This window comes from Dendrobates tinctorius, unplaced genomic scaffold (assembly GCF_039654945.1).
Source record: "Dendrobates tinctorius isolate UK_male_01 unplaced genomic scaffold, ASM3965494v1 ptg000223l, whole genome shotgun sequence".
NCBI classification, from domain to species: Eukaryota; Metazoa; Chordata; class Amphibia; order Anura; family Dendrobatidae; genus Dendrobates; species Dendrobates tinctorius.
The window spans coordinates 1,724,382-1,742,949 of NW_027361890.1; the positions used below are offsets into that span (position 1 = coordinate 1,724,382).

The 18,568-nt window shown below is 40.3% G+C and overlaps 1 protein-coding gene across 2 annotated transcripts in view; it reads left to right on the forward strand.

Annotated features, from left to right (window-relative positions):
* The window catches only part of LOC141059041 (protein-glutamine gamma-glutamyltransferase E-like), a 141,273-nt gene extending 128,965 nt beyond the window's left edge, over positions 1–12,308 (forward strand). For both annotated transcript variants that reach the window (XM_073555250.1, XM_073555249.1), the window contains exon 13: positions 11,871–12,308. In XM_073555250.1, coding sequence (XP_073411351.1) covers positions 11,871–12,051 — 181 coding nt within the window. In that variant the 3' untranslated portion in view covers positions 12,052–12,308. The remainder of the gene's footprint in view (positions 1–11,870) is intronic.
* Positions 12,309–18,568: the final 6,260 nt, after the last annotated feature.

Genomic DNA, 18,568 nt, shown 5'->3' on the forward strand with positions numbered 1-18,568 from the left:
TACATGCATACTACATATATACTACATACATACTACATACATGCTGCATGCTACATATATACTACATGCTACATACATACTACATGCATGCTACATACATACTACATATATACTACATGCATGCTACATACATACTACATACTACATATATACTACATACATACTACATATATACTACATACATACTGCATGCTACATACATGCTACATACATACTACATACATACTACATACATACTACATGCATGCTACATGCATGCTACATGCATGCTACATACATACTACATGCATGCTACATACATACCACATACATACTACATGCTACATACATACCACATATATACTACATACATACAATACATTCATACAATACATACATAGACATACAGTACATATAACATAGAGTAACATACTTACCAATACTTGTCACATTGTTCCCCGAAGCCATTGTCTATTCCGGGATAAATATTAACATAACAAACCACAAAAATACTCACCCACGATCCGAAGCAGTCCACGAGTGTGTCCCACGACGATCTTGGGTAGAGAACTGCAGCATCAGATGATGCTGCCGTTCTCTACGGGCTGTAGGAATCCAATGACGGAAGGTAGGTATCCTTCCGCACTGTATTCCTCCGCCACTTAAAAAAAAAAAGTCCCTAGTCTCACTTTATGCCATTGCTGTGTGGGAATTTCCCACACAGCAATGGCATAAAGTGAGACTAGGGACTTTTTTTTTTTTAAGTGGCGGAGGAATATAGTGCGGAAGGATACCTACCTTCCGTCATTGGATTCCTGCAGCCCGTAGAGAACGGCAGCATCATCTGATGCTGCAGTTCTCTACCCAAGATCGTCGTGGGACACACTCGTGGACTGCTTCGGATCGTGGGTGAGTATTTTTGTGGTTTGTTATGTTAATATTTATCCCGGAATAGACAATGGCTTCGGGGAACAATGTGACAAGTATTGGTAAGTATGTTACTCTATGTTATATGTACTGTATGTCTATGTATGTATTGTATGAATGTATTGTATGTATGTAGTATATATGTGGTATGTATGTAGCATGTAGTATGTATGTGGTATGTATGTAGCATGCATGTAGTATGTATGTAGCATGCATGTAGTATGTATGTAGTATGTATGTAGTATGTATGTAGTATATATGTAGTATGTAGTATGAATGTAGTATATATGTAGTATGTATGTAGCATGTAGCATGCATGTAGTATATATGTAGTATGTATGTAGTATGTATGTAGCATGCATGTAGTATATATGTAGTATGTAGCATGTAGTATGTATGTAGCATGCATGTAGTATGTAGCATGTAGCATGCATGTAGTATATATGTAGTATGTATGTAGTATGTATGTAGCATGCATGTAGTATGTATGTAGCATGTAGTATGTAGCATGCATGTAGTATATATGTAGTATGTAGCATGTAGTATGTATGTAGCATGCATGTAGTATATATGTGTTATGTATGTAGCATGTAGCATGCATGTAGTATGTATGTAGTATATATGTGGTATGTATGTAGCATGCAGTATGTATGTAGCATGCATGTAGTATATATGTAGTATGTATGTTGCATGTAGTATTTATGTAGTATGAATGTAGCATGTATGTAGTATGTAGTATGAATGTAGCATGTATGTAGTATGCATGTTGTATGTATGTAGCATGTAATTTTTTTTTTTTTTTTTTTTTTACATTTAACACATTAGCCGGATGATGGGACTACTACTGTCCCATCATTGGCTAATGTGTCAATCACTGTCATGGTAGCAGGCATCGCCCGATGGGACTTGTAGTCCCATCGGACGATGCCTGCACAGACCCCCGGAGCCTGCACAGCCCCCCGGCAGGCCGGCACAGCCCCCCGGCAGGCCGGCACAGCCCCCCCGGAGCCTGCACAGCCCCCCGGCAGGCCGGCACAGCCCCCCGGCAGGCCGGCACAGCCCCCCGGAGCCTGCACAGACCACCGGCAGGCCGGCACAGACCACCGGAGCCTGCACAGACCCCCTGGCAGGCCGGCACAGCCCCCCGAAAGGCCCGTACAGACCCCAGAGAGGCTGTACAAGGGCAGGAAAGGGTTTTTCTTATTCCGATACCGGAAGTCCCATAGACTTGAATGGGACTTCCGGTATCGGAATCGGCGATACCGATACTTTTTTTAAAGATCGGCCGATACCATCCGATACGATACTTTGAAGTATCGGACGGTATCGCTCAACTCTAGTGGTGACGTGTTTCTATTAGGCCATGTGCACACGTTCAGTATTTGGTCAGTATTTTACCACAGTATCTGTAAGACAAAACCAGGAGTGGGTGATAAATACAGAAGTGGTGACGTGTTTCTATTAGGCCATGTGCACACATTCAGTATTTGGTCAGTATTTTACCTCAGTATCTGTAAGCCAAAACCAGGAGTGGGTGATAAATACAGAAGTGGTGACATGTTTCTGATATACTTTTCCTCTGATTGCTCCACTCCTGGTTTTTTTTTCTACAAATACTGAGGTAAAATACTGACCAAATACTGAACGTATGATTGTAGCCTGGCGGGTTGTGGGGATATCCTACTGAGTGAGGGCCATTATGCTGAGTGTAGTTTATGGGGCTATCATGCCAACAGGCCATCATACTGTGTGGGCCTTTACACTGTGTGAGGGAATGATAAGAACATTACACTGTTGAAGGGAACTTTAGGGGAATCATGCTGTGGGGGTAGTGTGGTGTCATTATGCTATACATGTGGGGAGCTGTGGGGTGAGATTGTGGAAGGAAATTCACTGTGGAGATTTCATACTCTGTGTGTGTGTTGGAGGGGGCAATTTTTAGGAGCAGCATACTCTATGGGTCCGTTTAAAGACCAACTGGCAGCACAGTACGATCACCGATCAGTAAACTTTTATTGCTAAAAATGCCTTTTATCAAATGCCTGTCTACACAGGTAGACTAAAGTAAATAATGCACACACAGCGATCTATACTAGAGTGCTCAGTGAGCATGTGAGCATAGCCTGCCATTGCTCTCAGCAGTGCTTGTCATGTTTATGCAGGACCATGCACAGCTGAGAACAATGAACTTTTGTACTTTAACCCCTTCACCCCCAAGGGTGGTTTGCACGTTCATGACCGGGCCAATTTTTACAATTCTGACCACGGTACCTTTATGAGGTCATAACTCTGGAACGCTTCCATGGATCCCGGTGATTCTGACATTGTTTTCTCGTGACATATTGTACTTCATGTTAGTGGTAAAATTTCATTCAAATAACTTGCGCTTATTTGTGAGAAAAATGGAAATTTGGCGAAAATTTTGAAAATTTCGCAATTTTCCAACTTTGAATTTTCATGCCCTTAAATCACAGAGATACAGCACACAAAAAACTTGATAACTAACATTTCCCACATGTTTACTTTACATCAGCACAAATTTGGAACCAACATTTTTTTTTGTTAGGAAGTTATAAGGGTTAAAAGTTGACCAGCGATTTCTCATTTTTACAACACCATTTTATTTTTAGGACCACATCACATTTGAGGTCACTTTGAGGGGTCCATATGAGGTGCTCAAAACCACATTCAAGAAGTTTATTAACCCTTTAGGTGCGTCACAGGAATTTTTTTGAATATTTAAAAAAAAATGAGCATCTAACTTTTTTCACAAAAAAAATACTTCAGGTTCAATTTTTTTATTTTACCAAGGGTAACAGGAGAAATTGGACTGCAAACGTTATTGTGCAATTTGTCCTGAGTACGCTGATACCTGATATGTGGGGGGGAACGACTGTTTCGGCGCATGGCAGAGCTCAGAATGGAAGGAGCGCCGTTTGACTTTTTCAATGCAAAATTGGAATTCAGATCGGACGCCATGTCACGTTTGGAGAGTCCCTGATGTACCTAAACAGTGGAAACCCCCTACAAGTGACCCCATTTTGGAAACTAGACCTCCCAAGGAACTTATCTAGATATGTGGTGAGAACTTTGAACCCAAAAGGGCTTTACAGAAGTTTATAACGTACAGCGGTACAATTAAAAAATCATATTTTTTCCACAAAAATTATCTTTTCACCCCAATTTTTATTTTCCCAAGGGTAACAGGACTCTAAAAGTTATTGTGCAATTTGTCCTGAGTATGCTGATACCCCACATGTGGGGGTAAACCACTATTTGGGCACATGGCAGAGCTCGGAAGGGAAGCAGCGCCATTTGACGTTTTTGGCTGGAATTGAGATCGGACATCATGTCGAGATTGGAAAACCCCTGATGTACCAAAACAGTGGAAACCCCCCACAAATGACACCATTTTGGAAACTAGACCCCCTAAGGAACTTATCTAGATGTGTGGTGAGAACTTTGAACCCCCAAGGGCTTCACAGAAGTTTATAATGCCCGGGCATGAAAATAAAAAAATCGTATTTTTTCCACAAACATGATCAATTAATCGCCAATTTTTTTTATTTTCCCAAGGGTAACAGGAGAAATTGAACCCCAAAAGTTGTTGTCCAATTTGTCCTGAGTACGCTGACGCCCCATATGTGGGAGAAAACTACTGTATGGACACACGTCAGGGCTCGGAAGGGAAGTAGTGACGTTTTGGAATGCAGACTTTGAGGGAATGTTCTGCGGGTGTCATGTTGCCTTTGGAGAGCCCCTAATGTACCTAAACAGTGGAAACCCCCCACAAATGACCACATTTTGGAAACTAGACCCCCTAAGGAACTTATCTAGATGTGTGGTGAGCACTTTGAACCCCCAAGGGCTTCACAGAAGTTTATAATGCCCGGGCATGAAAATAAAAAAATCGTATTTTTTCCACAAACATGATCAATTAGTCCCCAATTTTTTCATTTTCCCAAGGGTAACAGGAGAAATTGGACCCGAAAAGTTGTTGTCCAATTTGTCATGAGTACGCTGACACCCCATATGTGGGAGAAAACTACTGTATGGACACACGTCATGGCTCGGAAGGGAAGTAGTGACGTTTTGGAATGCAGACTTTGATGGAATGGTCTGCGGGTGTCATGTTGCCTTTGGAGAGCCCCTAATGTACCTAAACAGTGGAAACCCCCACAAATGACCACATTTTGGAAATGAGACCCCCTAAGGAACTTATCTAGATGTGTGGTGAGCACTTTGAACCCCCAAGGGCTTCACAGAAGTTTATAATGCCCGGGCATGAAAATAAAAAAATTGTATTTTTTCCACAAACATGATCAATTTGTCCCCAATTTTTTTATTTTCCCAAGGGTAACAGGAGAAATTGGACACAAAAAGTTGTTGTCCAATTTGTCATTAGTACGCTGACACCCCATATTTGGGAGAAAACTACTGTATGGACACACGTCGGGGCTCGGAAGGGAAGCAGTGACATTTTGGAATGCAGACTTTGATGGAATGGTGTGCGGGTGTCATGTGCGTTTGGAGAGCCCCTGATGTACCTAAACTATTGAAACTCCCCACAAGTGACCCCATTTTCGACACTAGGCCCCCCACGGAACTTATCTAGATGTGTGGTGAGCACTTTGAACCCCCAAGTGCTTCACAGAAGTTTATAACGCTCGGGCGTGAAAATAAAAAAATCATTTTTTTCCACAAAAATGATATTTTTGCCCCCAATTTTTTATTTTCCCAAGGGTAACAGGAGAAATTGGACCCCAAAAATTGTTTTGCAATTTGACCTGAGTAGGCTGATACCCTACATGTGGGGGTAAAACACTGTTTGGGCGCATGGCAGAGCTTGGAAGGGAAGGAGCACCATTTGACTTTTTCAACTCAGAATTGGCTGGAATTGAGATCAGACGCCATGTTGCATTTGGAGAGCCCCTGATGTGCCCAAACAGTGGAAACCCCCAATTCTAACTCCAACCTGAACCCCAACACACCCCTAACCCTAATCTCAGCCCTAACCCTAGCCCTAACCCTAGCCCTAACCCTAACCCTAGCCCTAACCCTACCCTAACCCTAACCCTAATGGAAAAATGGAAATAAATACATTTTTTTTATTTTATTATTTTTCCCTAACTAAGGGGGTGATAACGGGGGGTTTGATTTACTATTTATGGCGGTTTTTATGTTTGGCGGCTGTCACACGCTAAAAGACGCTTTTTATTGTAAAAATAGTTTTTGCATCACCACATATTGAGAGCTCTAATTTTTTCATATTTTGACCCACCGAGTCATGTGAGGTCTTATTTTTTGCGGGACGAGTTGATGTTTTTATTGGTACCATTTTCGGGCACATGACATTTTTTGATCGCTTTTTATTCCGATTTTTAGGACGCAGAATGAACAAAAACCAGCGTTTCATGAATTTCTTTTGGGGGGGTGCGTTTACACCATTCCGCGTGCGATAAAATTGATAAAGCGGTTTTATTCTTCGGGTCAGTACGCTTACAGAGATACCTTATTTAGGTCTTTTTTTATGTTTTGTCGGTTTTATGCAATGAAAACTATTTTATATAAAAAATAATTATTTTTGCATCGCTTTATTCTGCGAGCTATAACTTTTTTATTTTTTGCGCATGATGCTGTGTGGCGGCTCATTTTTTGTGGGACAAGATGATGTTTTCAGCGGTACCATGGATATTTATATGCGTCTTTTTGATCGCGCGTTATTACACTTTTTGTTTGGCGGTATGATTATAAATCATTATTTTTTGCTTCGTTTTTTATTTTTATTTTTTAAGGGGTTTGCTAAAGGGGTTAACTAATGGGACAGTTTTATAGGGCGGGTCGTTACGGACGCGGCGATACCTAATATGTGTACTTTTATTGTTTTGGTTTTTTTTTATTTCTAAAAAATGGATTTATTTGGGGGAATATTTTTTTTTTTTTCTTATTTATTTGGCGATTTTTTTAAATTTATTTTAACACTTTTTTTAATTTTTTTTTTTACTTTATTAAATAGTCCCAGGTGGGACATCACTGTCCTGTGACAGATCGCTGATCTGTCACATCACAGATCACTGTGACAGATCAGCAATCTGTCACAGGCACTGCAGAAGGCTTCCTCATGCCTGCGCTTTGCAGGCACTGAGGAAGCCAGCTTCCTGCAGGCCCCCGAAGGCCCCCGTCGCCATCTTGGATTCGGGGGCCTGTAGGAAAGGAGCCCCCGGCAGCAGCGCTGCACATTGTGCTGCTGTGGGGGGCTCAGGGAAGCACGGAGGGAGCCCCCTCCCTGCCGATGCTTCCCTATAACCCTCGGTACACCGCGATCATGTTTGATCGCGGTGTGCAAGGGGTTAACATGTCGGGGGCGGTCCGTGACCGCCCCTGACACATTGTGCCGGGTGTCAGCTGTGATAATCAGCTGACACCCGGCCGCGATCAGCGGCGCTCACCACGTGGGCGCCGCTGATCGCGGTAGACGTACTATCCCGTCCATGGGCATAGGGGCCCGGGTCCCATGGACGGGATAGTACGTCTCATGTCAGGAAGGGGTTAAAAAAGATCATTTCAACAAATGAGCAAGAATTTTTCTCATTCATCGCATGATTGGCAGACTGTTTACATGGCAAGGTAATCGTAAAATGAGCATTTTTAACAAAGTTAATTCATAACTTTCTTGCAGTGTAAATGCCCCTTAAGTTATCACCCCTTCCACCTCCCAATTTGTGACAAAAAACACATTTTTAATCCATGCATAGAGGAGTTATGACACCAAATGATAAAAATGTCTTTATTTGACTGTGTAGCCTATCCTCCCTGCTTTTATTCTTGTTTACTTGCTTGATTCGATCTAATAAAGAAGTTTTCATCATTTGATGAGTGTCATAACTAGAGATGAGTGAATATGTTTGGAAAATGATCACCAAACACAAATATGGTACATTCGGATTCATGATGAGTAGCATGAGCATTTTTCTTAAAATCGGAAAAAATTGGTAACTTTTGATAAAAGATAGAATAAAACCTGGCAATTCATGTGTCACGTTCAGTAATGTGTGTGTATAAATATATATGTGTGTATATATATAGATATTACATACAGTGGGGAAAAAAAGTATTTCGTCAGACACCAATTTTCCCAGTTCTCCCACTTAAAAAGATGAGCGAGGCCTGTAATTGACAACATAGGTAGACCACAACTATGAGAGTCAAAATGAGAAAACAAAATGCTCAGGGTTGAAACAACGGACAACGATACCGGTTCTGATGCCAAATCAACGATTTTACTTTCTTCTTCAATGGTCCCGGACACATCAGTTACATTACAGTTCACACAGCATTCCTCCTGCACTTTCCCTTGCTTACTTTCTGTATCCTCACGCACATTCTGGAGTAGTAGCGCCCTTGGCGGTATCGCAGCATCACTCCTGTAGGACCTCAAGTTATAGGGGATGCCATTCATCCGATTCACCTCAGACTTGCAGGCTTCAGCCCTATTTAAGATCTGCCACATGGTGAATACTCTGCGCCCTGCGCGACTCTTGGACCACTTCTTCCTTTCTGTTCCTGCTGCTGTCATAAACTGTAATTTCCCGGGTGCTCTGATCTTATCCATCACCCATCTGACTGTGCCCGTGCTTTTCTGCCTTTCCACAAGGTTGCGTAGCTGCTATTGTGTCCTGGGCTTAGAGCCCTTGTGGACTTGTCGGGTGTGCTCTCCCTTCTTACCTATTCCTATAACCTATGCTTGCTTAACCCATAGCAGCTCCTCCTACAGTTAACCCTTATGTGAACTACCTATCAACTATACCTAACAAGGCCCACTTGTATACCCCCATCTAGAGGGCCACAACAGAACTATGCTTACCCAGTCTATGGAACTATATACTAACAGTGCATTCCACTATTGAACCCGAAGGATGCACTTGCTTACCCTAATCTAGGCATTCCTATACGGCATACAATACAATATAATACAATATATTACATCATGGTAACACATAATGTGGCAGTACCAATGAACAGAAGGTAATACACCATAGTGTAGCAGTACCAAAACATCATAAGATATGTACATTATTTGCAATGTATATTACTATGAAAACTCCTTAAAGGGGAGGTGGCATTAAAGGGATGTTCTGCTCAATCCCCTACAATGTCATTGACAATGCAAAGGTGACATCAACCCCACAAATATGAACCCCACGTGGGAAGAGCCAGGCAAAGCACCAGAATTGGCGCATCTAATAGATGCACCTTTTCTGGGCAGCTGCGGGCTGCTATTTTTAGGCTGAGGGAGCCTATATCCATGGCCCCTTACCAGCCTGAAAATAGCAGCCCCCAGCTTAGAGATTTAGCAAGGCTGATTGTCAAAAATGGGGGGACCCACGCTGTTTTTAAAATTATTTATTTAAATAATTAAAAATACGGCGTGGGGACCCCTCTATTCTTAATAAACAGCCTTGCTGAAGCTGACAGCTGATTGTTTCAGCCCCCAGCTGTGAGTTTTCCCTGGTTGGTTATCAAAAATCCAGGGGAACCCAAGCAGGTGTTTTTTTTTTAAATCATTTATTTACAGTGCAGGAGCGGCTGATGAATATTCCCATCCACCGCTCCTACTCTCACTGTTATTAGCGGCAGCAAGTGTCAGCTTGTGGGAGCTGTAGTCCCATCAGATGGCACCAGTGAGCGGAGGTAAACGTTATAACTCCGATCACAGCTGAATGCTCACGCTGTCTTTTGACAGCTTGGGAACCGTGGCACTCTGACCAGCGGGGATGATTTCACCGCCAATCAGAAGTGCTATGCCGGTGTTTCCCACGCTGTCACACAGCGTGTGAAACACAGGCTTTGGTGCTGTGTGTGTATATATACATGCTTGGACCATTGCATTTTAATGGATTTATGAATAAAAAGAAAAATTTTTTTAACAGCATCCTGGATTGCTCACGTTATTGCTAGATTTTGCTTTGTCGTTGTTCACATATATATATATATAATCATCGAATATTGCAAATTCAGAAAACGTGAGCCAAACCGTATATTGAAATATTCGCTCATCTCTAGTCATAACTACTTCATAGCTGAATTAGTGAGGGTTGCTTCATTTTGTTATAGAGGACTACCAAGCCACATGTTGCGGCTAAATCCCGAGGGATTCAGATATAGTGGCTGACACAAACGACTGGTGACAATACTCTTTCTTTATATTGGAAAAACCACAGTTTTCAGTTTTATTACTTTGGAAGCATTACTCCATTTAACCCATGCAAAATGTTTTGTAACACCTATAATTGTTGTGCTCTTGTCTCAGTAATTCATTTGTAAACTTGTTCACTTAAGGGGCCTTTCTGCTTGGGAAATAGCAATAGCAAATATCGTATTTTGCAGATTCTAAGATGCCCTGGACCATAAGACACACACCAAATTTTGGGAAGGAAAATAGGAATTTTATTTTATTTTTTTTAATAAAATGGTTTGGTGTCCTATAGTACACCTTTACGGTAGCTTATGAGGAGGGAGGGGGATGCACCTGCGGTGGTGCAGAGTACCAGAAGACAGGGTCCCTGCTGCAGGAAGCTGGCTGGCAGTGGCAGGATTGGGGAGATGCTGGGAGGACAGGGTGTTCGGTGGTGCAAGACTGCAGCAGGCTTTCAGAAAATGTCGGTGGAGTCCTTGCACTTCCCATTGTTTTCACTGTGATGGACTTCGTGAAAATGGCTACCTGAAGCTACATTTGGATTGTAAGATGCACCACAATTTTCCACAATTTTTTGGGGGGGATAAAGTGCGTCTTATAATCCGAAAAATATGTTTCTTTTGTTTGGTTACACTATGTTCACATGTCCAGTATTTATCCGCTAGAATGGATCTAGCAACAATCTGTTAGCAGGAAAGTTGTGCAGACTCAACTTTTTAGTCTGTTTTTAAAAAAAGATCTCTGCTGGATCTATTTTTTAACATTGAAGTCTATGGAAACCAGATATGTAAAGTAGCCATCCATTTTTCTTTCATTTGTAAAGGATCCATTTTTTGCTTAATGAATCAGTTACAAATGGAAAAAATGGAGGGAAAATTAACATTTCCTTTTTCCATAGATTTCAATGTTAAAAAAAGGATCCAGCAGAGATCAGTTTTTTAAAAATGGACTAAAGTTGAGTCTGCACAACTTTTCTGCCAATAGATTGTTGCTAGATGAAGGTATTGCTCTTAGATTACATCTATATTCTTGGCCATAAGAATATATCTGTATATTTTAATTCTATATCAGAAAAGAAGTCCTGGCTGTTCTAAAAATACATTAAAGAAATTGTTTCAAGTTTTTAAATGGTTAAAATTGCAAAGTGATTGTTGTAACAAGCAACTTTGCAGTTTTATCGCTCACTTAAAATCCCCCCTGTTCTCATGAGTGGAAGGATTTTTAATTCTATCGTATGTAGCTTGTTACAAAGAGCATGTTAGCTTGCTTTACGCTTTACAGTCTGCGAGTGATACCCCAAAGCTATCCTACTATATTTGATCCATAAGCTTCAGTCGCCCTCGCTGTAGAGGCAAAGTTGTGTCTACTACAAGTCTACTAGCTGGTCCACACTGTCAATCTTCAGGAGCACACCATCACTTGCAACTAGGAATCCAGGAGGTAGAGAAGCGGTATGCTCCCAAAGACAAAGATTAGACCATCTTTTATAAAGAATTAATCAGCAAATATTGTTTTACCAATTTAGATTTGTTAAAAACAAAACTGGTATTTAAAAGTGGTCATACATCTTTATTGCAAATCATTTGTTACTTTTACAAGTAATCTACTAATCCTTGTAAGCAACAGCCATTCATGGATCAGTGGTATATAGCTTTAAATCTGTTTCACTAGTGGATCCATTGTCCCTCGATTTGGCTCAGTCAATTAGCAAACAGTATGATATAATACTCTGATGAACCCTAAATGTTAATTTTGTTTCTTCTTATAGCTTGCCACCTCTGAATCCTGGAGAAAAAACAGAAATTATCTTTTCAATAACGCCCTTCAAGGGCGGAAGTAAAACGCTGATCGCCACTTTCTCCTGTGATAAGATAAAGAATATTAAAAGCTATCACCACATTAATGTGGCTACCCAACTTCCTGCTGTCAGTCCAGAAGAATCCATGTAATGAGCACTGCCTGCATTCTGACAACCAGGCCCTGTTACCAAGAAGAGATGGTGATAACTGCAGTCACCTGTACTGTACATGATTGATACTGTCACTATTAATAAGTGGATTGTACAGTTATGTCTGATTTGTTGGCATTGTGATTTAAAAAAAAAAACTTTCTACCTCTTTAGCACTGTAGATCAATCATCTGAATAGTGAAATGTGATTTTTAGTACAGTGTCTATGTATGTGATTAAATAAATGGCTTTATGCGAGATTTTCCTACGTTATTCCTTTCACGTTAGCTGACAATAGCTATATCTGTTTATATTAATTTTGTTTCAGATAGTTTAACTTATATTTTTTACAAGGTTGTCGAGATGGAAAAAAAATGTGGTTTTATTTCCCAGATACAGCTCCATACATGTATGTAGGCTGTGTCTGATATTGGAAATTTGCTGCATTAAATGGGTCCTTAGCATAGTTCAACAATATATGATTGTTGGGTTCTGACTCCCAGAACCTCCCATAGATCAGCTGTTATCAGCTATAGCAACAGCCAGATATGAGCAGTGTATGAAAGGGAACCCAACAGCTTCATAAACTGTGTAGTGGCTGCAACCAGGTCCTGCAGATCACCTTCTATTTTCTTCAATGAGAACTGACCTGCAGAACCCGCCAGAGATCTACTAGAAACTATGTGGACCTTCTAGGTTGCTAGCAGGTTAAACCATGAAATGGACGTTAACGCCTTCACGACATATGACGCTGCTGAGCCCCCATCTTTAATCAGCTGTCATGTATCTTTAACAGCCGTGGGTGGAGTGGTGCTTCACCCGTGGCTGTTCACCTGTTAAATCCCACTATCAATCTTTGACACCGGTAGTTAACATGAATCAGCAGGGCCCGCATCATTCCATGGTCCCATCAGTGCCCCATGACGTGGGCACTAATAGGTTGTAATGACAGCTGAGGGTCTGCTGAAGACCCCCATGCCTGTCATTACATCACTCGTGTGAACGACGGCCTGTGGCCAGTGGGAGATCATTTCTTCTACACATAACAGAGCTGAAGCATTGCTATGTATGGCACAGCAGACAAGACAATCGAAGCTTCAAGTCTCCTAAAGATACTATTAAATAAAACAAAAAGTGAAAAAAGTTTTTACAAATATATGAAAAAAATAAAACAACACAAAAATTCAAATCACCCCCCCCTTTGCCTCATTGAAAATAAAACTATAAAAAATACACATATTTGACATTGCTGTGTTCAGAAATGTCCAATCTATCAAAATCTAAAATAAATGAATCCGATCAGTACAGCATAATGATAAAAAAAAAAATCAAAAATCCAGTATTACTTTTTTTTGGTCTGCACAACATTGCAATAAAATGTAAAAAGTACCGTAAGCAATCAAAACATTGTATCTACCCCAAAATGGTATTACAAAAAAGTCAGCTGAGGGTTAAAAAAAAGTCCTCACACAGCCCCAGATCCCAATAAATGAAAACGTTACAGATCTCAGAAAATAGCAACAAACACAAAAACTATTTTTCGTAAAATTTTCGGAATTATTTTTTACCACTTAAATAAAAAATGAACTATGCATGCTTAAAAACTCATACTGACCTAGGGAATCATATTGCTAGGTCATTGCTAGGTCAGTTTTACCATAAGGTGAACTTGGTAAATAAAAAAAAAACAAAAAACAATTGAGGAATAGCACTTTTTTTGCAATTTCACCGCAATTGGATTCTGCTTCTATTTTCCAGTACAATATGTGGTAAAATCAATGATTCCATTCAACACCCCTACTTGTTCCACAAAAAAATAAGCCCTCATAAGGGTATCTTGACAGAAATAAGAAAAAGTTATGGCTCTTGGAAAAAGGGAAGGAATAAACAAAAAAGAAAAAACAGAAACTTGTCTAGGTGTGAATATGTTAAGGTATTGTGAGTTCTTCACACTTAAAATCTGCATCTGTTAGATTTGTCTCAGGGCTCAGATACGGGTGGGAAGGCAAGCAATGACAGCTAAAATGTAAGCATGTTGGATGCAAGACATTCTTATGCAAAAGAACAGCATACCCAAAACATAAAATAATCATCATGAATGCCTGTCATTGTATCATTTCTGTTACACTGTTATGGAATCAGTTTGCCTTTTAAAAGTTTGTCCTGTCTGTCTCCCTGTAGCCCAGCTCTGATGTCAGTAACCCCTCCCTTCTCTCTCCTGTATTCAGTCTATGTCAGCCATCTTCATTCAGTGGGGAAAATAAGTATTTGATACACTATCGATTTTTCAAGTTTTCCCACCTACAAAGAATGGAGAGGTCTGTAATTTTTGTTGTAGGTGCACTTCAACTGTAAGAGACTAAAAATAAAAAACAGAAAATCACATAGTATGATTTTTTAATAATTAAATTGCATTTTATTGCATGATATAAGTATTTGATCAGCTACCAACTATCAAGAATTCTGGCTCTCACAGACCTGTTAAGTTTTATTTAAGGAGCCCTCCTACTCTGCACTCATCACCTATATAACAGACACCTGTCCACACACTCAGTCAATCACACTCCAACCTCTTCACTATGGCCAAGATCAAAGCGCTATCTAATGATACCAGGGACAAAAGAATAAACCTGCGCAAGGCTGGGATGCTCCAAGGCAATAAGCAAGCAGCTTGCTGAGAAGGCAACAACCGTTGGCACAATTTTTAGAAAATGGAAGGTACACAAGATGCCTATCTTCTTTCTTCAGTCTGGGGTTCCATGCAAGATCTTACCTCGTGGGGTAAGGATGATTCTGAGAATGGTCAGGAATTGGCACAGAACTGCATGGGAGGAACTGGTCAATGACTTGAAGAGAGCTGGGACCACAGTCTCAAACATTACTGTTAGCAACATACTATGCCGTCATGAATTAAAATCTTGCAGGGCATGCAAGGGCCCCCTACTCATGCCAGCACATTTCCAGGCCCTTTTGAAGTTTGCCAGTTATCATATGGATGATCCAGAGGAGTCATGGGCAAAGGTCATGTGGTCAGATGAGACCAAGACCAAAATAGAACTTTTTGATATCAACTCCACTCACCATGCATGGAGGAAGATGAGTACAACCCCAAGAACACCATCCCATCCGTGAAGCATAGTGGGGTAAACATCATACTTTGAGGGAGCTTTTCTGCAAAGTGGACAGGATGACTGCACTGTATTGAAAGGAGGATTGATGGGGCCTTGCATTGAGATATTTTGGCCAACAACCTCCTTCCCTCAGTAAGAGCATTGAAGATGCGTCGAGGCTGGGCATTCCAGCAAGACAATAATCCAAAACACAGCCAGGGCTACTAAGGAGTTGCTCTGTAAGAAGCATTTCCATGTCCTGAACCCAATAGAAAATCTGATCTGAAACTCAATGTTGCTGAGTGACATCCGCGAAATCACACAGGAAACGTCTGACCTCTGTAATTGCAAACATAGGTTTCTGGAAATGAAGATGATTCTCAATGTTGCCCAGTGACAGTGCCGAGACCTGAAAGATCTAGAGAAGATCTGTATGGATGAGTGGGCCAAAATCCCTGCTGCAGTGTGTGCAAATTTGGTCAAGATCTAAAGAAAACGTCTGACACCTGTAATTGCAAACAAATGTTTCTGTACCAAATATTAAGTTCTGTTTTTCTATTGTATCAAATACTTATTTCACACAATAAAATGCAAATTATTTATGTAAAAATCATTCAATGTGTTTTTCTGGATTTTTTTTAAAGACTGTCTCTCACAGTTATTTTTCCTATCGTGTGCGATTCATATCTACATATCTCTGATTCAGAATTGTCTTTTTACCTTCTGCTACTGCATCTACTGCAACTACTACTGCTGGTGCTTTTTATATATTGTGCATAATACAAGAATTTAGCATAAAAATAAACTTCTTCTAGAATCTACATACTTGAATCTGAAGTCAACTTAAATCTATGTGATGAAATCACTTTATATGAGTACAGGCTAATACTGTGTCTTGAGAGGCCCACACTCTCAGACTAGTTATGGAGTCGCATATGCCACAATGCCTACTTTTCTGTGTATGGGAACCAAGGACGTTGTGGTCACAGGGGAGCACTGGGAGAATGGTCTCAAGGAGTTTAAGCAGAAAGGGGTCCACCTCAGCTCCAGCCGTGCACCTCCAAGGGAGGACAAATACAATGGTAAATAAAATTGCGGTCAGTTGCCACCTGATGAAGACGGTGTTACCGTCGAAACGCGCTGTGGACTGAAGAAAAACTACATTGTCTTTGTGTTCCTGGTGCTCCTCTGACCGCGATTTTATTTACCATTACTTTTCTGTGTAGACATCCATACACATTGACAATGATTAGCTGACAGCAGAACGATGCTCCGGCAGATCGTTTGTCCGACAACAATCTCATCAGACTCGACCATAAACAGGACCACGTGCTCAGCAAGGCACTCCTGTGTTCTCTGTGAGAAATCCAACTTATCTCATGGAGAACAATGCTATCAACATATATCCCAGTCACCAGTTGACCACCTCCTGCAATACACATTAGAGAATTGGCCAAATCCATTGATATCAGCAGGCTCATCTGACATTAGTCTAACGTGTATGGGGGCCTTTAACTGGTTACTTGTGGAATCTGATTATGACCACATGTCCCCTATGAATCCTCTGATGCGACTGCATATCATCGCAAGATAAAACATGGTGTGACTTTTGTATAAATTGTGGAGAGACTGAAATTGGAAGCTGCATTAAAATGTAGGCCTTTTTGGGGTGAAAACCCTTAAGTAGTAAGTCCAGTCATTTTACAGTTTATTTCAAGTGCCGTAAGTATGTCCCGGAATACAGAGGTGACCTTGAAAGCAGGCAGGCACCATTATTTTTGTGTTTACTAATATGCGAATATTTGCGACAAGTTTAACATATTTATATATATATAACATGAACTGGCTTGTATATTTCACTTTTAAATTCAAGTAAAAGTTATGCTTTAAAAATTGACAACTGGACTTTAGCTGACATGAAATAAGTAAAAAATAAGACACACATACTTTATGTTGTATAATTTTATTTATATCCATTCTTCACATTTCATTGGTACATTGCAATGGCTTATCACTTATTATAGCCTTTCCTTTCCATTCCTTCATTCCTTTTTTAGTAAAGGTGCTTTCACATTGCAATGCAGCACTCGTTCGGTGTCAGTTTAGGTGGACAGCCATGTCTTGGTGGGTTTGCAATTGTGCCATACGCCTTACATTTTAGATATTGGATTGAACAGAGCACCATGTGATGTTCAAAGCTTGGGCTTTTTTTTTATAACATTACCATGCTTTATTCTTCTCCACAACGTTATCCCTGACTTGTCTGGTGTGTTCCTTGGTTTTCATGATGCTATTTGATCCCTAATTTTCTAAAAATAAAAAAACTAGTAGACCATCTCAAAACAGCTGTAGTTATACTGAAATCGACTTAATTTATTAACTATGTGACCTTTGAAGACAACTGTTCACTCAGGATATTATTTACAGATATCAGAGTACAGAGGGTTGAATACAAATGCACATCACATTTTTCAGACTTATATTTTTAAAATAATTAGAAAACCATTTGTCATTTCAATTACACTTCACAAATACTTGCAACGTTGTGTTGGTATATCACATAAAATCCCAATAAAATAAATTTAAGTTTGTGGATGTAACATGAAAAAAAGTTGAAAAGTTTACGGGGTATGAATACTTTTTCCATGCACTGTGTATATGTAAGCTGGACAACTTTACAACCGGCAAATTTGCTGTTGAAAATTTTGCAATCATCTGATTAATTTGAATAGTGCTGGCTGCACACTCATCCCTATTTACATTTATCTACTATATCCGCCTCCAATATGCATATACGCCCAAAAATTATGCACAGCAGATCGCACGTTTGCTCTGTCAGCATCGTTATAGTCTATGGCCCGTTGGAGTGTATGTGCAAATCCCGTTTTGCAGGGGGTTCAGACGTAATCCCCAATGTGGGTCAGAATGGATGCCTAAATGCATTTTAAAAGCACCTTTATCACAAAAGGGGACTGATGTCATATTGACAAAAAGATGGCTTTTCAGTCTTTTCCCTGTAAAATTTTTTTTACCCTTTTGTTTCAGTCGATGTTGGGTCTGTCTTTGTCAGTGGGCTTCATATCGAAGACGTGTATGTATGTGTTCTAAAATCTTAGCACTCTTCTTATCCAGAGATCAGTGCTAATAGAACAAGCTCCATTAGGTAAATGCAGCTTTAGATGGACAGATTTGGTAATTTAGCACTTTCTGTTTAACATTTATATTAATCTAAGGTTTGATTTCGTTTTCGGCTTAAGGCAGACCGACTTTCCTAAGCTTCTTGCGTTCTCTTTTTTTGTAATTTCCGCCCAACTTTCACTCAGGGTATGGGAATTGATCTCTTTATACCAAAATTATGTTTCAGTCTTCCTTGACTCAGCTTAAACCCCTGCTATAAGCCCAGCTATA